At 41.0% G+C, this 23519-nt stretch overlaps 2 protein-coding genes across 2 annotated transcripts in view; one reads left to right on the forward strand and one right to left on the reverse strand.

Annotated features, from left to right (window-relative positions):
* The window catches only part of cntnap2a (contactin associated protein 2a), a 387477-nt gene extending 368080 nt beyond the window's left edge, over positions 1–19397 (forward strand). The window contains exons 23-26 of the mRNA XM_038726358.1: positions 3910–4003; positions 14758–15042; positions 16126–16197; positions 16854–19397. Of these exons, the coding sequence (XP_038582286.1) occupies positions 3910–4003; positions 14758–15042; positions 16126–16197; positions 16854–17053 (651 nt within the window). The 3' untranslated portion in view covers positions 17054–19397. The remainder of the gene's footprint in view (positions 1–3909; positions 4004–14757; positions 15043–16125; positions 16198–16853) is intronic.
* Positions 19398–21831: 2434 nt separating this feature from the next.
* Positions 21832–23467, reverse strand: ptgdsb.1 (prostaglandin D2 synthase b, tandem duplicate 1). The gene is made up of 6 exons (XM_038726440.1): positions 23300–23467; positions 22937–23076; positions 22729–22808; positions 22510–22623; positions 22308–22409; positions 21832–22197 (listed from the first exon to the last, which is right to left on the reverse strand). Exons 1-6 carry the CDS (start codon positions 23393–23395, stop codon positions 22178–22180), a joined length of 552 nt encoding a protein of 183 aa, XP_038582368.1. The 5' UTR covers positions 23396–23467; the 3' UTR covers positions 21832–22177.
* Between the last annotated feature and the right edge of the window lie 52 nt (positions 23468–23519).

Below are 23519 nucleotides of genomic sequence, written 5' to 3' on the forward strand. Positions count from 1 at the left end.
CTTGAACAGGGTAGCTGATGGTTTACAGCGATTTGACTCAGTTGCCGATCTGAAACATTTTTGGGGGATTAAAATGTTTCCTTCAGGAGTTGGTGGAGACCAAAAACAGAGATAAAAGGAGAGAAACACATCACATCAATGTTAATGTTGCTCAGTATCTGCTAGGATTAAGTTTGCTATATCAACTCAAAAGGTAATAATTGCAGTTGCAAAACATCATCGGCTCACGAGACCTTTTCTTTTATGTAACCATTAGATGGCGCTCAAGTCATTCAGCAAGTTCTTTGAAATGCCATCCATCAACCGCATTTACAGAGTCTGACAAAATGTGCTTAAATGTTTACTGCTGTTGAATGTTCAAAATTAATTATGACAGGCTGGAATGTACACTAGCTAATTACTGAGTTTGAAATTAGATTGCTAACCATGGCCAATTTTGCTACAGCGTGCCATCAGCATTTGAAACTTAACCATTATTTGGCTTACACACTCATCGGAGGTTGCAGCTGCTTTCATCCGAGATATAACAACGCAAGTGAGAGACAGAGATATGAGTCAGATGCAATAAAATTCAGTTATGCTAGTGAGCCCGGCAGTGGATAAAATTCAATTTCTAGGGTAAAAGAGCGAGTCGAGTGTTTACCTGACGCTGCGGAGGTCTCACTTCTCTGCTATCAGGGCTGCAAATCTTAAAGGCATTTAGACAAGCGACTGTTTAGTTTAAAGACACGACAGAGAACAAGTGGGGAGACAAGCGGGAGTGTGGTAATTGGAATCGGAGTAAAAAAGGAGCAGAAGAGAGATGGAGAGTGAAAGAAAAGCAAGGAGAGGAGGGGGATGAAAGAGAAAGATTGTGTCTTTAGATAAAGAAGGTAGACCCACAAAATTTAATAATAAACTCACTTTGATGCATTTACGTTATCTAACACCTTCATAGTCCTGGGGCCTATTTCAAGGTGTGGATTTGCATGTTCACACAAATATCTGCTGAAAGGTACGCACGGGCATGCGGAGTGCAGTGCACAAAGCAAATGTTTGGTTTTTAAGCAGTCTGTGAGGTCTTGTCAGGTTAGCTCGCTATCAAAGGCAAACCAAGGCGAGATCAAAATAAGTTCCCATCTCTCCATCTCTGGCTTTCCCTTTCTCTCAACCTCTCACACACTGTGAGGGTTTAGAGATGAAAGTGAGGAATCCCTTCAGGCACCAGACATCTCCCCTCTGTTTCCTCATCTCCTCTCTGTTTCCTCATCTCCTCTCTGTTTCCTCCTCTCCTCTCCTCTCCTCTCCTCTCCTCTCTGTTTCCTCTTCTCCTCTCCTGTCCTCTCTGTTTCCTCATTTCCTGCCCTCTCTTCTCTTTTTCCTCCTCTCCTCCAATAGTTGGTATTAGTGGTGTGAGCTTCTGGCTGTATCTGGGACAGTAATTCAGTAGTTCACTTCATAATGTTTAAGCATTTACTGGAGTAAAAAAGGAAAGTAGCGTGTATTTGCACTTAGCTTCTCTAATGTTTAGTCTGTGATGGGTTTTTTTTTATCCCTCAGATTTCATTAAGGAAACAGAACTGCCACAAAAGTAAAAAGTTCTCAGTGTACTGTAAATTAGTTTGAGTATATGCAGCACATTGGCTAAATTAGATTCTTTTTGAGCACATAGTTAGGGAAATAGATTTCACCCATTGTTAATTTTCTCTTTGTCTAACCCCTGATTACTTTGCTTATGTAAGCTTTATGTAACCTAAGAGGCACCAACAGCGCTTGAAGGAGAAGATTGTGTTGTCTAAATGGTGCCACGTAAAAGGAAGGGATCCAAATAATTGCGGTTGTAATTGACAAAGTTTGGTAAAATGAGGTTTCTTCCCTTACTCGCTCCCTCTGTGGACCTTTTTGTTGGGTTTTGAGACTCAGACCGCCGTCCCTGGCTGTGCAGCCAATTTGTTTTGTCAGATAAAAGTAAATAAGCTGAGCGCAATTTAATTGTGCCCCATTATCCCACCCTCCAGTCACTGTGGAAAACAAAACCCACACAATCCTCCTCTGAGACCAAGCTTTTGGAAAGAATCAAATTAGGATATGGGGTGTGTGTGTGTGTGTGTGTGTGGAGGGAGAGAGAGAAAGAGGGAGAAAATAGTCTGGAAGGGTAGGGGGTAGAGAGCTTTTTCTGTATGGGAGGACCCTACTGATTCAAAACTGTAAACAAGAGCTACTACACATACACACACCCCCATATAAATCCCAACCCTTTAGTGTCAGTCCAGCTCCGCTCCCGGCTAACAGGCCACGACAGCTATTCAGCACATCAGTGGAACAAATTTCCAGTAAAAACAAAAGTAATTGTTTTCAATCAACTCCCCTCTCTTGGCTTGGACCATTGGTGTGCATTCTGCAGACTGGTGTATGCTGAGATACAGTTCTCTTGTGAGAACAGTGAAGAGAGGAAGGCAGATCTTTTATTTCTGTAACACACAGAAAACCAATTTGTGGGGTTGAAATGCTTCTCGTCAATAGCACCGGCTGCAGCCTTCAAGCTAATTAGAAACTTCAGTGAAACAGCAATAACAAGTTAATTATGTTGCAGGGATATTAAAGTCGTGTATTCCCTCCCTCCATCACCCTCCCTGCTCTCACATCTCCGCCGACGCTCGTATTTGTAAGCACGCCGCTTGTTCTCTCTCTGTTTTAAGTTCTCGAGAAAGGCTTTGAACCCACTGCACTTTAGAGATTGCATATTGTTAATTAATGTTTGATCATTTATCTCTAGTCCTGGTGAAGAGCTGTTTGTTTGCAGGGTCATTATGGAAGATCGCGTTTCAGTTTGCGTTCAGCCATGACTAGCTCGAGTAAACAAAAAGGAGAAACAAAATTAACAGCTTAACAAATAAGAGGGTCTCATTAATCATTTGGTCTGTAAGACATGTCCACATTGGTATTTTGAACAGGGATATAGCTTGGTTGACATGACTCAGTATGAGGGTTTTCATGATCTTTTCTCATAGTTTATAATTTAGTAATCGACTTTTAATGTCACATACAATTATAGACAGTACAACTCGTGCAAAACCTGTCCTCTGCATTGAACCCATCTTAATTAAAAGCAGTGGGCAGCCATTGGGCAGCGCCTGGGAGCAGTTAGGGGTTCAGGGTCGTGCTCAGGGGGCACCTCCAACAATCCACCTGTTCCCAAGCCAAGTCCCAACAGACTGAGCTAATGCCGCCCTCTTATATAGGAGGATCAAAGAAAGATAATAAAAGGATAATGATAAAATAGGATGATACATTTTCTGGTATTTCTGGAGTGTTTCCATGCCACTTAAACCATCTGGATACAAATTGTGGCAAGCTGAAAAAGTACTTAAGAACATGTATGTACCACGCACATTGCCACATTACGGCTTTTCTGAGCTGCATAACTTGTCTTGAAAATAACAGTATATGGCATGTCTGGCAAACACACATAGTGATTATGCCATAACCCTTGAAGTAAAGGGTGTAAGAAAAAGATGAGTAAATATTTCATAACAAACATGTTGTAGTCCTAGTCTATATTGATTCCTGGTTGTGTGGTGGCTGGATTTGATACACATATGTTCTGCTATTTATTGAATCGTCTTTGATCATGGGAATAATATCAAGGTTTATTAACTGTTTCCCCCTCTCTGAACAATTTGGAACTTCCCTGACATTTTAAAACCACAAGAGGGAGCCATTGAGCTTTTGATTGTGCTGTTGATGTGGTTTTAAGGTGGCTGACAGCAATGGATTACCATCTCCTCTTCATCATCTTGTGTGCTCTGTTTAATGTGCTGATGCGGGTCTTTTTAAAAGGCTGTGCTAAGTAGTTTTACACCCGGGCTCTCTTTAAAATGCAGATACTAATATATTATCTCTCACTTCCTCTCTATCGCACTCTTTCAGTTGGATCATTACCCTCCAGTCAGCTACACCCTACCGGACGCCTCAGACACACAGTTCAACCTCGTCAAGACGCTGTTCTTGGGCAAAGTCTTTGGTGAGTATGTCAGCCTTTTCTGCTTACATATGTTTAAAATGTTTATCACACTGATTATGATCACATTTTTTACGTCTCCTATGTCCTTTTGTAAATCAACTCATACCACTCATGCTTAAAACTACTTGTTTAGGAGATTTCTGGAGTGTTAGGGAGCTCAGATTTCTAATCCTGAGGCTGCAAAAAAATGATCAGGAAAATAAAATGTAATTAATTGATGTAGGTTGCTATAATCCCCACCTGGAACAGAAAGTTGACATCTCTCCTGTGCAAAAGTAAAAGCCTGGACTTGCGTAAAAGCCCGGAGGCACATGAAATGTGAATGCAGACTTGTTTTTTTCAATTGTCATATTTAGGTTCTCAATTTATGTATTGATCTGTTTATGCTGTATATGTAACAATTATTCTATTTCTGTAACTTCATGCTTCATAAACCCATTTAGATAAACTATCTCATTTACAAATGGGCCATAATCAATAAAAAATTAAGGCAAATCGAGACTAGAGGATAAATTAATAAAAATAGAAATACACAAACAAAATCTCTCCAATTGCTTAAATATTCTGCCTTTTGTCTAAATCGAAACAAGGCTGTAAGTACACATTATGTCCACTAGAGGATGCCAGAGGACCGCAGAGTGAAATTGGTGCAGCAAATGATCCTTGCTGCCCTTATGTGCACCACATCTGTGGCTAATAAGGTTATGGAATCTGGCAAAGGCAATGTTAGGATGGAAACGTTCTCATCAATACGACCTTGATATTTTGTGCGTAGCACTGGACTGTCCAGGATCTCCTCAGTGCTTAATCAGTTTAGATAAATGTCCGAATGATTCTGATTCTTCCCCAGCTTATACTTAAGGTGGATTTCACCTTTGATGTAGCTATTTACTTTACTTTAACATATTTAAGTTCTCCTAAGTCGTAGCTGTGTTTTATGGCTCAATATCGGTTGGTTATATTCGCTACTTTCATGATTCAAAGTTTACCTCACTGCAGCTTGTTCTGCTATTCTATTCTATCATATTCGTCTTCCCTTCCTTCCCCCTCATGTCTTTTGTCTTCCACCTCAAGTGCAGAGAAAGTCAGTGAGGTTGAAATAATGGCTGACTTCACTTACTAGCCAGAACTATCAACTGCTCCGCACACACCAGAACCTCTGGGAATACAACACTGTGTGCGCGCGCGCACACACACACACACACACACAAAACACAGCCATCCATCTTTGCCTGGCTAACACAGCAAAGACGCGTTAAGGACACACAGGACAAAGTAAACTCACATGACATCTCCAACTCATACTCATCTCCTCATATGCAGCCTTACACTTTACACGTCAACACACTCAACATAGTGGAATGTTACTACAGGTCTTTAACATTGTAAGAAAAAAAACAACATCGTAACAGAATAATATGTATAGACAGAAAAAGATGGTAATTGGATCAAGAAGGAAGGTGGAAAACCGAAGGATGACAGGAGTATTGTGGTGCGAATGATGCAAAAAGAAATGGAAACAAAAGCTAGCCTTTTATTTTGCGCATCTCATCAGATCTGTTCCTCTTCTGCACTGGAACCACAGAGACAAGAGAGGCTGTCAGGCAGCTGAGCTATCACATCCTCTATTTCTGGAAGAAAGGGGCCCTGTGTTTGATACACACATACACACACACTGATCACAGCGACGTCGCCTCTGTCACCTCATAGTCTGCTGATTGTCGGATGGGATAAATTGGCTGGAATAAAGATTGTGGAAATAAAGCAAGGTAGACATTAAAGAATAGAGAACAGAAAGACACGTATGCAGATAACCAAACACTTTTTCTATAATCATCATCAATACACACTAAACTACTGCTCACAAGCTAAAGACTTATCTATCGATTAGGGCCCCAGTAACCATTTATTCATCCTTTCATTAACTCACCCTACATTTTGCCTATGGGCTGCAAAGATGTATCATTTCCATCATACACGACACGTTTAACTCAGTTGACCCAAGCCCTCCAACACATGTCAAGAAGATGTGGGAAGAGGAAAATTCACCGACGATAAATGAGAACATACAAGCCTTGGTGCACTGGTCTTCTCTTTGTACATCACGCTGCACCACTGCAAAATTATATTTAGAATCTGTTATACCCACAACAAATTAGCGAAAATGTTTCCTAATCATGAAACCACTTGTAAGAGTAACAGGGCTCACCTGCGTATCTCTTACATATGCTCTGCTCCCCAATTGTCTAAGTCCTTGACTGACATTTTTGAAAAACTGCTAAATATGTTTGCTTTTTCTAGGCGTTAAAATTACAAATAAAGTTTATTAAAAAATCTAAGCCATCTGTCTATATGGATCTGTAGTGGCAGATGTGGGAGAGGACAACAATATCGACAAACTTGTGTCTTCCTCCTCAACACATGTTGTTTTTAAAAGCAAATTCTGTGATATTCATCAAACAATGATTAGTATTGGTACATAAATTATTAATCAAATATTTTATCAAAAGGAAAATAGTCAACAACTATACTGATAATGAATAACTGTTTTAAGTCTTTTTTTTTTTTTAAAGAACAATGCCGAAACATGCATACTTTTATAGCTTCTGCAATGTGACCATTTGCTTTTTCTGTTTTATATTATTGTAAGTTAAATATATTTGGGTTTAGGACTGTTTGTCTTTTGATGGGGACACCTTTGGCTCTGCAAACTTCTACTTAATTGTGTTTGTATATTGCAGCCTGTTTGTTGTAGCTGTCGATATGGATATCTCAGGTTCAGGGTCATAGGATCTCCTGTGTTTGCTGCCAAGGGTAATTGTTCAAAAGTGGTATTGATTATGAAACACATGGGATGATTCAGCACGTGCTACAGTATATGCTACTGAAACTGCTGTGGCTTGATGCTTACTGTAACAGTATGCCGTGCGTGTAGGTAACTGTTTATTAGGTCAGTGCTTAACAACGGCATATTTATGCATGTCGGATGAGAATGTAAGTGTGCATGCTTTCCTTCCATTCCTTGATTTATTACGAATGGGTCTGCCCTCCCTAGATCTCTGCATCCCGGTGGAATAAATGGGGGAGATGAGTCATGCATTAGCCAGAGCAGCAGGCACCCTCCCAACTCTGCCCTCAGTGCCACAGATCTGTGTGTGTGTGTGTGTGTGTGTGTGTGGGGACTGTATGCAAGTGTGTCTATCTAAGGGAATAGATTGAAAGCCAACGGCAGAGAGAGAGCAAGAGAAGAAGTGACACTCTGAAAGTGCTATTGGAGACAGATGATTGTAGCCCAGAGGGTGCTTGTAAAGGACATGTACATCAGTACCACATTGAAATTCTGATCTCTCTCATCTGTTCTTTTTTTTAAATTCCCCTAGCCTTTCTTGTTCTGTTAACTGTGTCCACACACATTGAACACGTTGCTCCCTGTGGGTGCTGACAATGATTTTACACAGGCTTGAAGTCATGCTGCCATTTCAAGGTTTAATGGCTTTCTTCTAAGAAACCTTTAAGCATTCAGAGGTTTTTGAATTATGCCTTTCCTTCAACTAACTAACCATAACCCCTAACACTAACAAATTCATATGGGCATAAACAAAAACACACACTTGACCGAAGAGTTTTAACCTGTTTTAACAACCATAACTTAACCATCTGCCCTTAGTGAACACTTGCAAACAATAGATGTCATCTCTGTCATGGTAAATGGTCAACTGTACTTACAAAGTGCCTTTCTGGTCTTCCGACCACTCAAAGCACTTTACACTACCTGTCACATCCACCCCAATCACACACATTCATACACAGATGGCAGAGGCTGCCATTCAAGGTGCCAACTGCTCGTCAGAAACTAATAATTCACACACATTACAGCATGGATTAGCCCAGCACATAGGCCAATGACAGAAATACACTAATCAATGTTGGAAAAGCATAGGGATTGGATTAAATGCACATGACCTTGAGATGATCGTTGCCCACAGCATGCCAGCCGAAGAAGCAACATGCAAACGGCAAGCCAGCCAATCTACCAGCCAGATCAGCCCCTGGACTCTGGACCCTGGACTGGATGTATTTAGCTGACGTTATACACACAAAACAGGTCTGTAAACATGCGTACGCCACTTCCCAAGCAAAGGTTGTGATCTATAAAAAACAAACTTGACGGGAGAATGGGTGGTCCTCCACGCAAACTCTGAACCATGCATACGTACACAAACTGGAGAAATGAGAAACGGCGATTCACATGGCAGAAGGATGAAACGGTTTGGAACGACTAGGCCTACTATTGTGTAAAATAAATCGAAATATTTCCTCTGAGTATTATAGGCTTAAAGCCTTTCTGAAATAACGTTTCATTGATTTTCAACGAAGTGGGCAACATGATTTAAGATAATTTGCAGCGCATACACAAGTATAATATATACAAACGGAGACATCTGTTTCTGCAAAAGAATGCCTCAAATGTGTTGTACAGTTTAATCGGGAAGCATATTAATTAATAGGCTACTTGCATGCAGTGCAATTTATTCTCATAAATAAGGTGAACAGGAGGACAAATTACATTTAAATTGATGCCATTTTCAGTGCGTCAGTGCACAGTTTCATGTAGCCTATTGTAATCACATGTTCGTTGCTTTATCAAGCCAAACGATGTGCGCCAGCGTGTGGATGTGATGCGCTGCTTGTAAAAATACATTATAGAAAACATAACACTATTTTATTAAGTAAATCAGTGTACCACTTATGTCACATAAAACAAGTCATATTTCTTTTAACTCATCGGCAGCCTTGTTAAGTGACTGGACTGTTTGTATAGCCTAAATAAATGTGTAAACACAAGTGGAATGCGGGGGCAAAAACAAAAGTGTTGCATTTATAATTTTGTTCAGTAGCCTATATGTACATAGACATATCCTGAAGTTTTTCAGGATAGGAGTGAGTCAAGGAGTCAGGAGTCATTCATCATAAATTGTATTTAACTGTAAATCACTCCATATGATTTGAAGCAGAAATTTAAAGATAACCTACATTTAAGGGTGATCTACATAGGTCTGATCCAAATGTGTATTTACTGTTAGGCCATATGTTCTAAAAATGAAATTTAATTAAATATATATATAAAATGCAATTAAAAATTTTATAATATTATTTATAAAATTTAATTAAATTTGTCTGGCCAGTCGGGAAAGAATACAATACTTCCATTCTAAGTCAAATTATACCAAAGTTGTTCCACATTTGTAAAAAAAAAAAAAAAAAAAAAAAAAAGCACCTGGTATTGATAGAACATACATGTGAGCTGTTTATCTGAAAAGTGTTTCAGTCGTCTCGGCTAAAGCATTCCATAATGTAGTTCAGTCAATTTCCAATCTCCTCCCTTCCAGGCAGCCGCCGATTCAATGCCTGTCTTTTGTGTTGTGACCTTTGTGCAGATGTCCTGACTCTGATTAAAGCGTGGGTGAACCCTAATGTTAGATGAGGCTGATAATGCAGAGTAGTTTTCTTTCTTATCGCTCTCCCGGCTTGGTGTATCTGTATGCTAATTCTCTAATCTCTGTGTGCATTTAAATTGAGATGGACGTACCTGGGGGGGTGTGTGTGTGTGTGTGTGTGTGTGTGTGTGTGTGTGTGTGTGTGTGTGTGTGTGTGTGTGTAAGGATGACATCATGCCATCCTCCCTGGCTATCACCACTAGTTGGACTTTATACTTGGGAGTCCTGATCCATGGCAGCGTGGCTCCGGGATCCAGGTTTTCTCCAGCTGCCGTGTCGGAGTGGGGGTGGGACTGCACTGCAGTGAGAGAGAGGGATAGACAGAGGGAGGTAGAGACAGAAAGAGAGAGAGGTGCTTGCCAGTGTGGTACTGTGTTAAGGGATCCACATAGCAGAGAGGAAGAACGAGTGAAAGAAGAGGAGAGGAAGCTGGTTTGCCTCCCAAACTGTACACAGATACTGACGCAAACACCACATAGGTAACTACAGTTGTATGCATGTGTGTGAATACCTGTGTGTCTCTATCTGTATGCGTTCTTGCATATCCATGAGTGTGCTACGGTCTGAGTCGGTTATTGTAAATATAAATTATATTTGCTGCTAAACACGAGAACTATAACCTTTATATTTTTCATGATTTCCTCATAGATTGAAGTGAAGCCAAATGTGTGATGCTCTTGAAATCTAAAGGCAGTCCACCCCCTGAATTCATCAGATTGCAGGCAAATTACACAACCCTGGTGTGTAATTTGCCATCACAGAGAGTGTGATAGTGTGCTGTTTGTTGCTGTGTCTCTGTTATGTTGGTTGTTCTTGGTTTGGAGTCTGTACAACCTGACATCCTGGTTGAGGAGGATGCTAGAGGTGGCATTGACCTGTGTGTGTTCAGTATGGGGAGGGTGTTGCAACCACAGGTGTATTTTCCATGCCTGCAACTATCAGTCATACATCTACTTCAGCTCTTATCTCCCTTCTTGTTTATCTGTTTACTCTTGGTCATTTCTCTCCACCTCCACCTCCCTCACTGTTGTTTTCATAATTCATCACCATTTCTTCACCCCTGCACCCCCACCCCCTCTTTATTTACATGTCTGTATTGCCAGCTTGGTTCACCTCTATATTGTTTTTCTGAACAGTGCACAAGGTAAACTAAATAAAAAGAAAAAAAGTTGCAAAATAAAAATTTAAAAAGTGTAGTTTTAGGCTTTATTATCCAACTTTGCACTATATATATATATATAAGACATAGAGAAGATATTTGCACCAAGAAAAAACATGTAGATCAATATCCTTCGAGACGAAATTGTTGCATATATGTCATTCTTTTAACATATAAGCAAAATACGCAAATACATTTGAAGAGAATATGAGAGCATTGAGCATCTGTCTCTTTTTATCATCCGTGCCTCTCTGTGGTACTTCAGCCATGACCGGTGACCGTGTTAATGTATTACATGTTACATATTTGTTTTTGTGTTATGAAGGGTGTGGTGGGTGGATCGTTTAATATTTTTTTGATGTGTCTTAAACGCATCATATTTTCATTAACCCCCCTCCCCTTTTCTCTCCCTCTCACCCCTACATCAGCTTCCATTTGTTGCCATGGCAACTGCGTTTGATCTCCTCTACCCTGCCCCTCTATTTGAGCGCCCTTCTTGTCCCCCTATTTCTTTCCCAATCATCTCTTCTTTTTTTTTTTTTCACCCAGACGCGCACACACCAGAAACACTGTTCTCTGTCTTTCCTCCTCCTCCTCTTCCTCCTCTCACGTCTCTCACCTTTCCAGCCCTTTCTGGAGAGGCAGCCACACCCTCCCCTCTCTGATAGTTCTGCAGGTCTCTCCATCCTGCCTTCTTTTTTCATCCAACTTCTTTGTTGTTTTTTTCCTGCACTTACATTTCCCCTCCCCCCATCCCGAAACGCACCCCAACCCCATTCTTCTCACAGCTTTTAGGTGCTGCCTCAACTTTTGAATTATTCATGTGATGTCACTGGCCACCCTGGTGACACACCATGAGAAGGTGCAATCGTCTGATCAACGTGCTGACCATGTCGCTGTTTTGTGGAGTTGTGTGTGTAAGGGGTCACATATGGTGCGTGTAGTACAACACAATGTTAGGACCTAGTTGTAATCGTGTGTGATGGTACATTTCATTATTGCCATCTCAAGCCAAATGGATCAGCCTCTGCCCGTTTCTAATCATGAATAGTGTGTGTGGAGGGCCGTTGGTTTGAGTGTATATTTGCAAATGTTTTATTGATTAGTCTAAAAAGCACCTTTAGAAAGGCACCAGGGCAAGCTAAGGGATTACAAGCCTTAAGTTCAGTGCATGGTGACTGACAAGCTGATAATTCTTGCCTCTGTTGCAAGTTAACTTACCATTGAAACACTTATAATTGCTATAATTGTTAATGAGACAGCGTTGGAGGAGTGTTGACTCCACTCTATGGTCAGTTCTTAGACCCATATGTGTGTTTTGGTTATATTTGATTGCATTATATTCTAAGCTGTTTACGTTACTTCCTTTCTCACTGTATGCATGTAAGATTCCACAACACCTGTGTAGTACACTAACCAATCACAACTTTACAAAGGTTGCTTTTTTGCCGGGTTAATTTACTAAATAGCACTAGACAGTGCAACTGTAATTGTCTCTGCCTCTTGTTCCTCCATTAGCACTGAATGAATATGATGCCATTAAAACCATTTAATCGTCTTTATCAGTGACGACCCAGCCCTCAGTTCATATTTAATGTGTGTTGTTTATGGGTAACATTGTGTTATATTAACTGGAAACACGCTGCTTTCTAAGGAACACTCCCTCCTGAAATCACTGGCCCCAAAGAACCAGAAACAAGAGTAGCTTGTTGGCTATTTACTCCTCATCAGCATTGTATGCAAAGCAGCCAGTCCTATTCCCAACAGAGAGCCTATTAGTATTCACACACAGGCCTTAGCGGTAATCAACACACGTTCAGGCACACAGAAGAGAGAGGACTGGTATTCATATTCATACTCTGTATTCATAGGTTCGTTGTTATCACTATTCTGCTCACTGTCCTTACTGTAACGCTGTGAGGGCCTTCTTTCCCCGTTGTGCCTGTCTGTCTCTCCACCTATTCTGCACACCCCCACGCATATGCAAATTCATACGCACTCACTCTCTCTCACACACAACATTTTCAAGGTGTGAAATGATTTATAGCAGAAAGTCTCTGTTCCTGCAAAAAGGGGCTGACCAGTGCTTCAGTGGAGGGGTGATGCTGAGCCACAGTTCAGTTGGAGCACAAGAGCAGCATTAGATCCTGAATCTAACGATGACCTGCATGGAAATTAAACTGCAGTGTCTGTATCAAATTATTGTTTTCAACGCACACACTCAGATGCAGTATATACATACAATATGTGTGTCTGGTGGAGGTCTGGTCAGATGAGTACATAGAATACTCAGATGGCGCTGAGCTGTATTCCTGGCAGCACAATCAATAGTGTACAAACACACGCACACACTTATTCACATGCGCACACTTGTATCGGGCCCATCAAAATGGAATAAAGAGCGAGAATTACATTATAAGCCATGTCCAGATACTCAGAACCTCATCGTCTAACATGATTCATTAAATAAACACACACACACACAGAGGGAGCAGTACTCTAGTTAGTCATCCCTAGTTTAGATTTTGCTGCAGGATTGTCCAAACAGCAGCTCCTCCTGGGTGTGGCGCAGTCATGTAGCAGCAGAGCAGCCATGCATGTGAAAATTAAAGCCTGGCCCTGTCTGAACACATAGCCAGAGTTTACGTTGAGCACTAAGAAATATTTTCCACCTCTGCGAAAGTGTTGAAGACAGTTTGGCTGTTTGGAAATCAGTCCAGGTTTGTGCTGGACCGGAGGGTTTGTTTTTGCATTTATGTCTTCACTGAACTGTACGCCAGCAGGTTCTCCTCTCTCTTATCTTCTCTGCAGTTATGTGTGTATGTGTGCTGTGATGTGTGTGTGTGTGTGTGTGTGTGAACACCCAGTGAGAATCATCTTTTGACTATATTTATTTAAAGATATAAGAAAGCATTTTAATGATTAAAAGCACCAAGCAGCCTTTTGATGATTGATGTGGACATTAATGTGAGCCTTTTATTAGACCGTGTTTGAATACACTAAATGATTCTGAGTGGATTTAACACTTGTAGATTGTTTTTAATGAATACCCCTTAGGTATGGGTAGGTCTGTGAAGTGTTGGACAACAAGACACATCAGTGGAAAGAAACCAAATTAGCCAACTTGTTCAGGGAGAGTCCTAAAATCGGTCTAAACCAGGCGGCAAATATACAACCAAAATGTGTTAGAACAACAACAAAAAATGTTATTAAATCGATCTAAGAAATAGGTTATATCCAGGAGTAACATGCGTTGAAAGGAAGCACGAGTCTGGGTTTGAGCACAACAGCCAGGGTGCAGCCATGACCAGGATGTTTGGACAGGGCGGACAGCCAGACAAATAGAGAATGAAATAAAACCTTGTGCGGAGGTTTGTCATCGTGGCGTGATAAAGACGTTTTACAGCGTTGTGAGCACAGCTTGAAAGAGTAGCATGGGTAACATGTTAAGCAAATATCTTGTTTTCCTGTCTGTGTGCCAGAGAGACTAGAAATCACATTGCTGCTTTCTGCTTTAGAAATATTTAAAGTCCACATTCTGCGCCACCAAGGCATCCTGTGAATAGGAAAATTAATCAAGAGAGACTGTGAGAGCGGAGGGGTTATTAATTCATTATTCATCTTCTAATTTGACATTAGAGGTCAATGTCAGTGTATGTTCCGCCTCTTCAGCTTCCTCCCTCCTCCTCCTCCTCCTCCTCCTCCTCCAGCCGCCTCCTCGTCGCTCTTCCCTCCTCATTTGTGTTAATTCATATTCTCGCTGGGTGCCTACTAGTTTGTGAGTGTGTGCTCACTAAGGTTCTGGAGAAAGTGTGTGTGTGTTCATCTTCTTTTGGTGTGTTTTTGGATAATCAGTGCTGATGCTTTCTCTTTTAAAACTGCTGCAGTCAGTGTTTGAGAGTCCAGCTCTCTCCTTGCGCTCTTTCTCTCTATCTCCCCACCTTCTCTCGATGCCAATTAAATGTGCGGGCCTGGTTCCACATTAAGTTAACATCACATGTGACTGGTTCGGCAGCCTCAATAAACAGTCCAAAAGACAAGTCCATTAAAACAATCCACTGATCCCAGCCTCTCTCCGACTCCGTGTCTCTGTACAGAAACTGGACACATAGACCCGGTCCTCATCGAGCGGTACAACACCCCAGGCTTCGTAGGGTGTCTGTCGCGGGTACAGTTCAACGGAGTCGCCCCCCTCAAGACTGCGCTGAGAACCGCCACACAGGCCCAGGCCGCACCTACAGCCGGTCAGCCAGACAGAAAACCTGCAGCCGCCTCGCCGGTGTCTTACCAGGGCAAACTGTTGGAGTCCAACTGTGGTGCGTCACCTCTAACCATCCCACCAATGTCTGCCGCAACAGACCCCTGGCGTCTGGACAACACAGGTGAGGGTTACTCTAAATATCCTTAAAATGCTGCTTTCAGTCCATGAGAAGTTATTTAGCATGGTTAATAACCTTCCTACAGTAACAACACACCTTGGACATGTACACACACACACACACACACACACACAGACGTCTAATGTTGCATTCCACACCAGTGTGAAGTATTTCAGTTCAGTCCATTGATCTGGACTCCAGGTCCTAACACCCAGTCAGCTCTCCTCAGAACGGATTAGTGTTTATTTTGCTTCACATTTATCTATAGATCTAATCAATAATCCATCCAGCCCTCCCTCAGTCCCTCACTTACGTCTTCTCATATACTTTTTGGAATTTGTTTTTTGCCGTTCCCATACTCCCTTCTCATCCTCCTCCTCTCCTACCTACTCATGCTCTTTACTTTACTGGAGAACGATGCAGTCAGCAGCAGAAATGGCTGACAGCTCATTCCACGTTGAAGCAGTTTGTGTGAGCGTGTGCGTATATATGCAGGTTGTTCATATATGTGCAGTGAGGTCTTGACTGTGAATGTCTGCAGAGAATTATAGTGGACAGGCAGAAGCAGCAGTTGTTATTAACCTCTAAACCTGTCATGGATCTTTAATGCAATACATGAAACAATACAGCAATACATTAAATAAACTCCACTAGTCATCCCCTAAGGCTGCTGATGACTGGTGTATCCATCCAGTTGACAACCTCGTGTATGTATGCAGTGAAGGAGTCAATACAGAAACCAAGGACTGTGTCTGACCTTCTCCATCATATTGCACATTACACTGTGTTCAGTTGTTTTGCTTTACAGTTGAAAAGCCAAGCAGTGTACTTATAATTCAGCAGAAGTTATGCATGAAATTATTCCAAGTGCTCTAGTTCTGTTGCTGCAAACAGGACTGTGACATGTTGGTATTTTTCTGACCTTGAAATGCACCTCGTCCATCTGCTTGGTATTTTCATGTGCACTAATTGGCCCTGGGTAGTTTTATATTACTAGGATGGACATGAAACATGTAAGATCATCATTTTATTATATTTATGTGCGGTCGTGGGGTTTGAATTGTTTTTTCTTCTTGCTGTACTCAGATGCAGAGTTCCCCTTCAATGAGGAGAGAGTGATTCCTGATGGAGTCAACAGAGACTCAGCGATCATTGGAGGTAAAAAAATAAAATAAAAAAAAGGTGTTAAGAAATGAATTCATATTACATTTTCAACCCTTGATACGTTTAATATTTTCATGTTTCTCTATAATGCCCCTATAGAAAAACAAAAAAAGTATTTTATCATAGATTGTAAAAGGTAATATTGTATATCACTGTCATTGTCATTGTTTATGCCAAACTTCCTTGTGAAATACCACCAATTAAATACTGCACGGCTACCCACAAGTTTTATACACACTAGCCTTCAGCTTACAACAACAATTAATCCGTCAATTATTTTTGTGATTAATCAGTTATTGTATTTTCAATAAAATGTCAGAAAACAGTGAAAGTGCTCATTATAATTTACCAGTATAATTTAACCGTATAAAACCGAAAAATATATGGTTAACTATATGACAAAGGAAAGCAAGAGTCCCACATGCAAGAAGCTGGAACCAGCTGATGTCATCTTTTGTTGAAAAATGACTCCAACGATTAATCAGACTATTTTCTGTTAATTGAATGTTCAGTTAATCGACTGATTGTTTCAGCTCTACACTGAAGCTTTGCTCCAAAGTTGGTTAGTTGGCCGAAGCAAGGCAGCAGCAGTGATTAAAAATACACAATAACCCTCGCTTTTCCACACTCAATGTCTGTGTCCTCTGCAGGAATCATCGCCGTAGTGATCTTCACCATCTTATGTACTCTGGTGTTCCTGATCCGCTACATGTTCCGCCACAAAGGCACCTACCACACCAACGAGGCCAAGGGCAGCGGGGAGTCGGCCGGGGAGTCGGCGGACACGGCCATCATCGGCACCGACAACCCCGAAACCATCGACGAATCAAAGAAGGAGTGGTTCATCTAACAGCCAATTACAGGACTTTGAGAGAAGAAGGGATGCGTCAGACCACCAGTTGCCACAGAGACGGAGGAGGTTTAATTCAATGACCAATCACAGGGAGAGATGAAGGAAAGGCCATTCAATAGGACTATAATCTCCCAGAAAGGGCGGTGATGTGGGAAAGACGTGTACAGAAATGTTTTCTGTTTATTTGTTTGTTTGTTTTGTTTTTTTTATATATCCAGAGTATTAGAAAAAGAATAGGGACAGTTATGCAGCGGAGCACGGCTGTAAGAGACTGTACATGTATATACTAGCCGGCTTGTCCTTCTTTGTATCGTGCTTGGGAGTTTTCAGGAGTTCTTTGAATACTGTATATGACCAATAATTATACGTACTGGATCGTGTGATAGCACAGATTTATTGCCAGTCTCTGTTACATTTTGATTTTATTTTTTAACAAAAGTCTTATATCAAAAATGATCAAATCAACATGCCAAACCCCTTTTTTTTTTTTTTTTTTTTTTATTTATCAGGCTGCTGTTGGCACCAGTCTGTCAAAACTCATATCCGTCAAATGACATGCCACCTATAATGTGGCAATATAGAGTTGAATATGGATGCCAAAAGTCACTTTGTAAATACAATGTTTTGTGTTTTTTTTTCTTTTTTCTAAAAAGATTTATTCAGAATCCAAAACATAAACATTAATGAGAAATGTCAGATCTATATTACAGTAAAATCATGCGTCTGTCCATTACATTATATATGTATGAATTATAGAGTTTTATGTTTAAATCTCATGACGTTCGATTGTATGGGACATTCCTTTCTGAGGAAGGGCGGATAGGGGATTCTCAGAGCATGATGGGAAATCATGACACTCCATGGTTGGTTCAGCACGGCAGCTTTCTTTTCATTTGGAAAGGGTGAAACCGAGAGCTTTTACTCATTCAGACTTGAGCAGACAGTTTGTTTCTTTGCCAAACACGTGAGTCTTACATCATTACACGACCGGCTCCGATTTTTGCATTAAATGTTTGACTTTGAGTTGAAGGAATTTACTCAATATTTTTACATCTTAGACTGACGTTGGGCTGTGGTTTCCACTGTGTGTGCATGCATCTGTGCGTTTATGTGTAGCTCAGATGAATAGGATTTGTTACATTGGACAAAAAGTGTGCTAGAAAAAACAGATCGAACAACTTGCCTGACACTGAATGAGTTGTATTGATGCACCAAACTTCATGCATTACGAGGTCGAAGAACCATAAAACAAAAAGAAATCGGTGACACCTAATATTTGTTCAAGATCTGGGAGAGGTTAAGATGATAATTGGCTTACTAATCCGATGTGCCTTCAAGATGTTGAGCCATGTCGCCTTGCCCAGAACTACTTAACACAAACTTACAAAAACTTGACTGCTGCTGCAAGAATTCTCAAGAGTTTTCAGCTGTTTTTGCAATCCCTGAGTCGAGAGGTGCTGTGTTCAATTATCCATGAATCTCAGTCAAAGTTTGATTAAGAAATCAGAATGAAAACATCCGCCGAACTTTTCTCAAATCCTAAACAAGTCTGACTTTTTCCAGCACATCCGTGTAGGTTCCTACGCAGCAGGAACAGCTACATTGATGTATAGGAGAGCCGCACGCTATACAATACACAAGAGGTTTACACCTATGCTCTGTGACGCACATACACAAGCATGCATGTTTGACAGAGCATGAGTCAAGGCTGTTCATTCACTTAGAAGAATAGCGTGTTGAGAATGAGGAGGCTGCTGCTTTGCCATCGCTGAATTGAGCTTCACTCTTAACAGTGCCACCGTTTTCCAGCATCATTCAAAAGATGTACAATGTATATTTTCTAACCATGTTGTTTTTCCTGTCCTTGTTGCTCACGTTTACCTTACCACAGCATTTACAGAACAATGTGTCACAGTTGAAAGCGGCTGCCAACTTTGTTATTTCATTGTGAATTTTACTTTTTTGTGTGTGTTTGTCTGTTTTATTAAACTGCCGCAATGGCACCTTATTACATGCAAGCTTTTGTACATCATCGTCGCCTCATGGTTGAGTAATAACTGTAGATCACTTTATCACTGACATTAGGACAGCTGAACTCAGCCTGCCTTCTACTGCAGCCTCAAAGAAGACTTCCTCCGTCCACACATCACATCCATGAAGGCAAACGAGTGACTTTCCTTATTTTTTAATCATTATATTACTCAGACTATACATAAACACGCACACGCCCCTGACACCTGGTTTGATCATAGCGACGATTATCAACTCCAACAGACAGAATCATAACCCATGTGTTTGCTTTCAGTTCTATTGAGTTCAATAAAGAGTGTTTGATCTTTAATAGCAGTCTTTTTTCTATGCATCACTTTCGCGCTGACATATGTCCATCTTCAGACACTCACTCACAGCATTATGAAGTTTTAGTTAAACCGACTGATTTCTTTCTTTTTTTCTGATCTCTTGCCCTGTATAATATATATAAACAAATAATATAAATAATTAAACCATTGAAAGCAGCCCCACCCTCCAAAGGGCCCCCTGACATTCAAGAATGGAATAATTCACCCACAAGAAACTAGGCCTTCAAATGTCACTCAGTGTTTGGAGACATGGACACGGGAAGAAGGGGGTACTGAATGAGGGGGTTGCAGTACCCCTTCCTCCCGTCCATGTCTCTAAACCAGGCATTGGATAAACAATCCATTGATAATAAAGAAGTGCGATGCAGACTCGCTGCAGAGAGAGAGGAACAGAGGAGCTTGCAAATATGGACAGAAGTGTTTACTTGATATAAAAGCCTCTGATCATGAAGCCTAATGTTACTCTAACTGGAGTCTCTGTTAACAGACAGACGCTGGTCCTCGGTGAAACATCCGTATCCTCACTGCGCTGCATTATTTTAACCTGTCGTGGGTCACATCTCTCTCATTACATTTACATTTATTCATTTAGCTGACACTTTTATCAAAAGCGACCTACAATTGCTCGCACGCCTCTGGAGCAACTAGGGGTTAAGTGTCTCTCACACCAAAGGCATGTGTCTTATCCACCATGCCATCACCATCCTCTCATCCGGGTGCTGTCTCTGTTACATATGATGTGACATTACAAACTTACTATAGGACACTATACAATTTTTATAGTATACTTTTAATAATACTACGGATTATTTTTAGCAAGGGTGGGGTTATTTGGCACGTTTTTCTTAATTTTCTTAAACAGCAAATTTAAGGTTAAGGTCTCAGCTATAAATTCATTAAAAATACGATTATGTAAACAAATGTTTTCTCATTTTCTGGTCACAGAAACAAAAATCTTTGCTTTGTTATGCAAAAATGGAATAGCTTGTCCGAATAGCTTATACACCATCATTATATCCGCACTTTTTTACTTTTTTAATGTTGTTTTCTTTTGGAACAGCCCCCAGGTGCTTAAGAATTGGCTTTTGATGATCTTTCCAATATGATGTGACGGGGTCTAAGAGAGGGCATAGACTGCCCCCTTGTGGTCAGATGGTGCACCTTCTTTCAACCACTCCTTCAAAACAGTATTCAGTGAAATTCAATACGACCATTTACACAGTCTATAAATCCCTGGTTAATTGCATGCAACAGGTCACAACCAGATCAACAGGAACCAACAAAATAGATAGCCTATGAGAAGAAAGAAGAAATAAATTCTATGGAATCAGTAGGCTCTAAACAAACAAATATCTAAAATAAATAATAATAAAATAAAACAATAAAAACTAACGTTACCCATTAGGAACTGACAAGATGGGCGAAAAAAAGGACTAACGAGTCGCTGATCTAGCTAGTTTTACACCAGCCAGCCAGAGTGGGCCTACTGTTTTAGTATTTAACATTGTGCTTCTCAAACTCAGGCCAGTTTTGTTGTTTTATTTATTTCTTGCATTCTTCTTCCCTGTCAAAACCTGGCGCCTGCATTGCCCACAATGCAACTGGACCACCGACAGAGTCCGGTGTTATGCCGAGTTTTGCCTGCCTGCCGAGAATTGCACAAACAATTCGAAGTATATATTTAAGAATCAGAATCAGTTTTATTGCCAGGTATGTGTACACATAGGCCTACGAGGAATTCGACTCAGGATTGTACATTGCTCACGATGTGCTTACTTGTACAAAAATACCATAACACAATAATAAAATAAAATCAGACACAAACTACAGAATAGACAACAAAAATATACACACTCTGAACAAAACAATATAGACATATTGACAAATAGTGCAGTGATGAGAGTGCAAAGGATGTAAGAGTAAACTATTATTCTCAAATTGTCTGAGAAGGACCCAAAGGATGCATAATTCGGCAGATCAAATTATAGGCTACCGGCCGAGATTTGCATCCACCTCTTTTCTCAGCAAAAATGACCGTTATCATCCATGAGGTGCATACAATTCTCGGCAGGCAGAATTCGGCACAACACCTGTCAGAGACTCGAATGTGTGTGTGCAGGTGGTGGTGTAGATAATTTAGCCCCAAGCAAACATGAGGTCTGATAAGCTCACTTCTTTCCAACTCCACAACCCCAAGATACTTTGATCTAGTCTTCAGATGTCATTGTTTTCACACGCACTGTAAACGGAACATTAGTCATTTCTTGGCGTTTCTAGGGATCTAGTTTTGAGCCTGTTTAATCACCCAATAGGGGGTACTATGGGACATAATTTACAATATTGATGTGACTTCCAAAAGTTCACAGACTTTCTGACTGTTTTTGTACGAGAAGGGAATCATTCTGAAAACTGAAACACGTGTTTATAACTTTTATTGGATTTGCGTTTATTTCAACAAAAGATAAAACACTACAAAAGAAAATCAGCAGTTCCAAAAGATATGCTTGTACAAAAAGTAAACGGACAGCTTTCACAGTCTCACAGTTAATGCGTGAGTTTGAGAGAGAATGAGGACTAAATTAGAATCAGGATCGGTCTTTGGTAGCAGCAGGGGTTATAGTTAAATGCTTGCCTTTCATTGTCGCAAGTGCAGCTTTGTGATACTGCAGACATCATAGTGAGGGGGATTAAATAAGAATCTCTTGTGAGATGAAATTCCGGGACTTCAGAGAGCAAGGGGTGGAGGATGACAGGGGAGTCTTCAGACCTCGGGACACTCGGCTGTAACAACACACAGGAGGAGGCCAGTGAGCAAAACTTTGGATCGTTTTCACAAACAGGTCAAATGTATTTATATTATATTAAGTCCCTGTGCATGTGACATAGCTTACCACTCTTAGGCAAGATGACAATGTTGTCGGGAAGGATGCCAGTCTCATTGGAGAACTGTGTGAACTTCTGCTGCAGGTTGACATTGACCTCAGGAGCGCGACCTGCAAACACACAGTGGGTTGCTTTAACCATTCACTAATTCAACATAGAGTGCTTTCATACAGGGACAAAGCCGCTGCGGTGAGACTGATCCAGACTTACTGTAAAGCTTGTTGAGGACCTCAGACTCTCCGTCCTTTGTCTTGATAGTGTGGATCACAGCGTAGTCATCGTACACAACATCAACAATGCGCATGTCGTTGTCATTGTTCCAAACTGATGAAAGCAGAAATAGACAAGTCAGGCCGTTGATTCTTTGTGTGTGTGTGTGTGTGTGTGTGTGTGTGTGTCTTTTTCTGCATTAGGTTGTGCTCTACTCACCCTGGCTGTGGAAGGTGAAGCGTCCAGGAGTGTCTGTTTTTTTAGCAAGATGAGTCATTCTCCAGCAGGTACCGTCATCTCTAAAAGAGAGAAAACGGTCATATGTCAGTTTATTTATCTCTTTGTTTTATTTATTATTTTTTATTACAGAAGAAGCATCGGGAACCATTTTTTGATTGGAAGGTATATTTACACATGAATCACTCACTTCAGGTTGGCATAAGAGAGGTCCAGGTCTCCTCCAGCAGTTGGCACTAACATGGCAGTGCCCACCTTCATCCCCGCCTTGTTGTTCACGAACCACTGAGCGTTAGTGGCAAAGCCAACAATGTACCACTTGCCTGCCATCTAAAAGAAAGACAGACGGGGTGAAATAAAGGGTGAGAGTTATCTAAAGTGCAGCGCATGCATCACACCACTCATATCTTCCATATAAACCGTTCTCAAAAGTAAATTTTGCTCCATCAAATGATTGCATTGAAAAATCTCAATCAACCACGGCTACTAATTTGGAATATCAGCTATCAGTATGCTATGTCTTGCAGTAGTAATACTTCTGCCTCTCTCTTACCTTCTCCAGGTCGAAGTCCTGTACAGGCGCGACGTCGGCGCAGACAGCGAGTACGCACATCAGGGCGGCCAGCATCCTCAGCAGTGTGTTCCTCATGGCTTCTCCTTTGCGCGTTCTGAGCTTCTCTGCCGGTGAGTGAAGGATCGGGACGAGGTAAGGACTAAAGGCAAGTGGAGGCTCTTTATATCCTGTCCCGCTCCTCCTCCTCCTCCTGTCTCCT

The sequence above is a fragment of the Micropterus salmoides genome, unplaced genomic scaffold, assembly GCF_014851395.1.
Source record: "Micropterus salmoides isolate LMB-PRFRI ecotype aquatic unplaced genomic scaffold, ASM1485139v1 Ms_hic_scaffold_1, whole genome shotgun sequence".
In the NCBI taxonomy this organism is placed as follows: Eukaryota; Metazoa; Chordata; class Actinopteri; order Centrarchiformes; family Centrarchidae; genus Micropterus; species Micropterus salmoides.

Coding starts and splice junctions, on each gene's coding strand:
- ptgdsb.1 (XM_038726440.1), bottom strand. CDS start 23,395: ATGAGGAACACACTGCTGAGGATGCTGGCCGCCCTGATGTGCGTACTC. Junction 23,077..23,299: donor AGGACTTCGACCTGGAGAAG/GTAAGAGAGAGG, acceptor TCTTTCTTTTAG/ATGGCAGGCAAGTGGTACAT. Junction 22,809..22,936: donor CTCTCTTATGCCAACCTGAA/GTGAGTGATTCA, acceptor TCTCTCTTTTAG/AGATGACGGTACCTGCTGGA.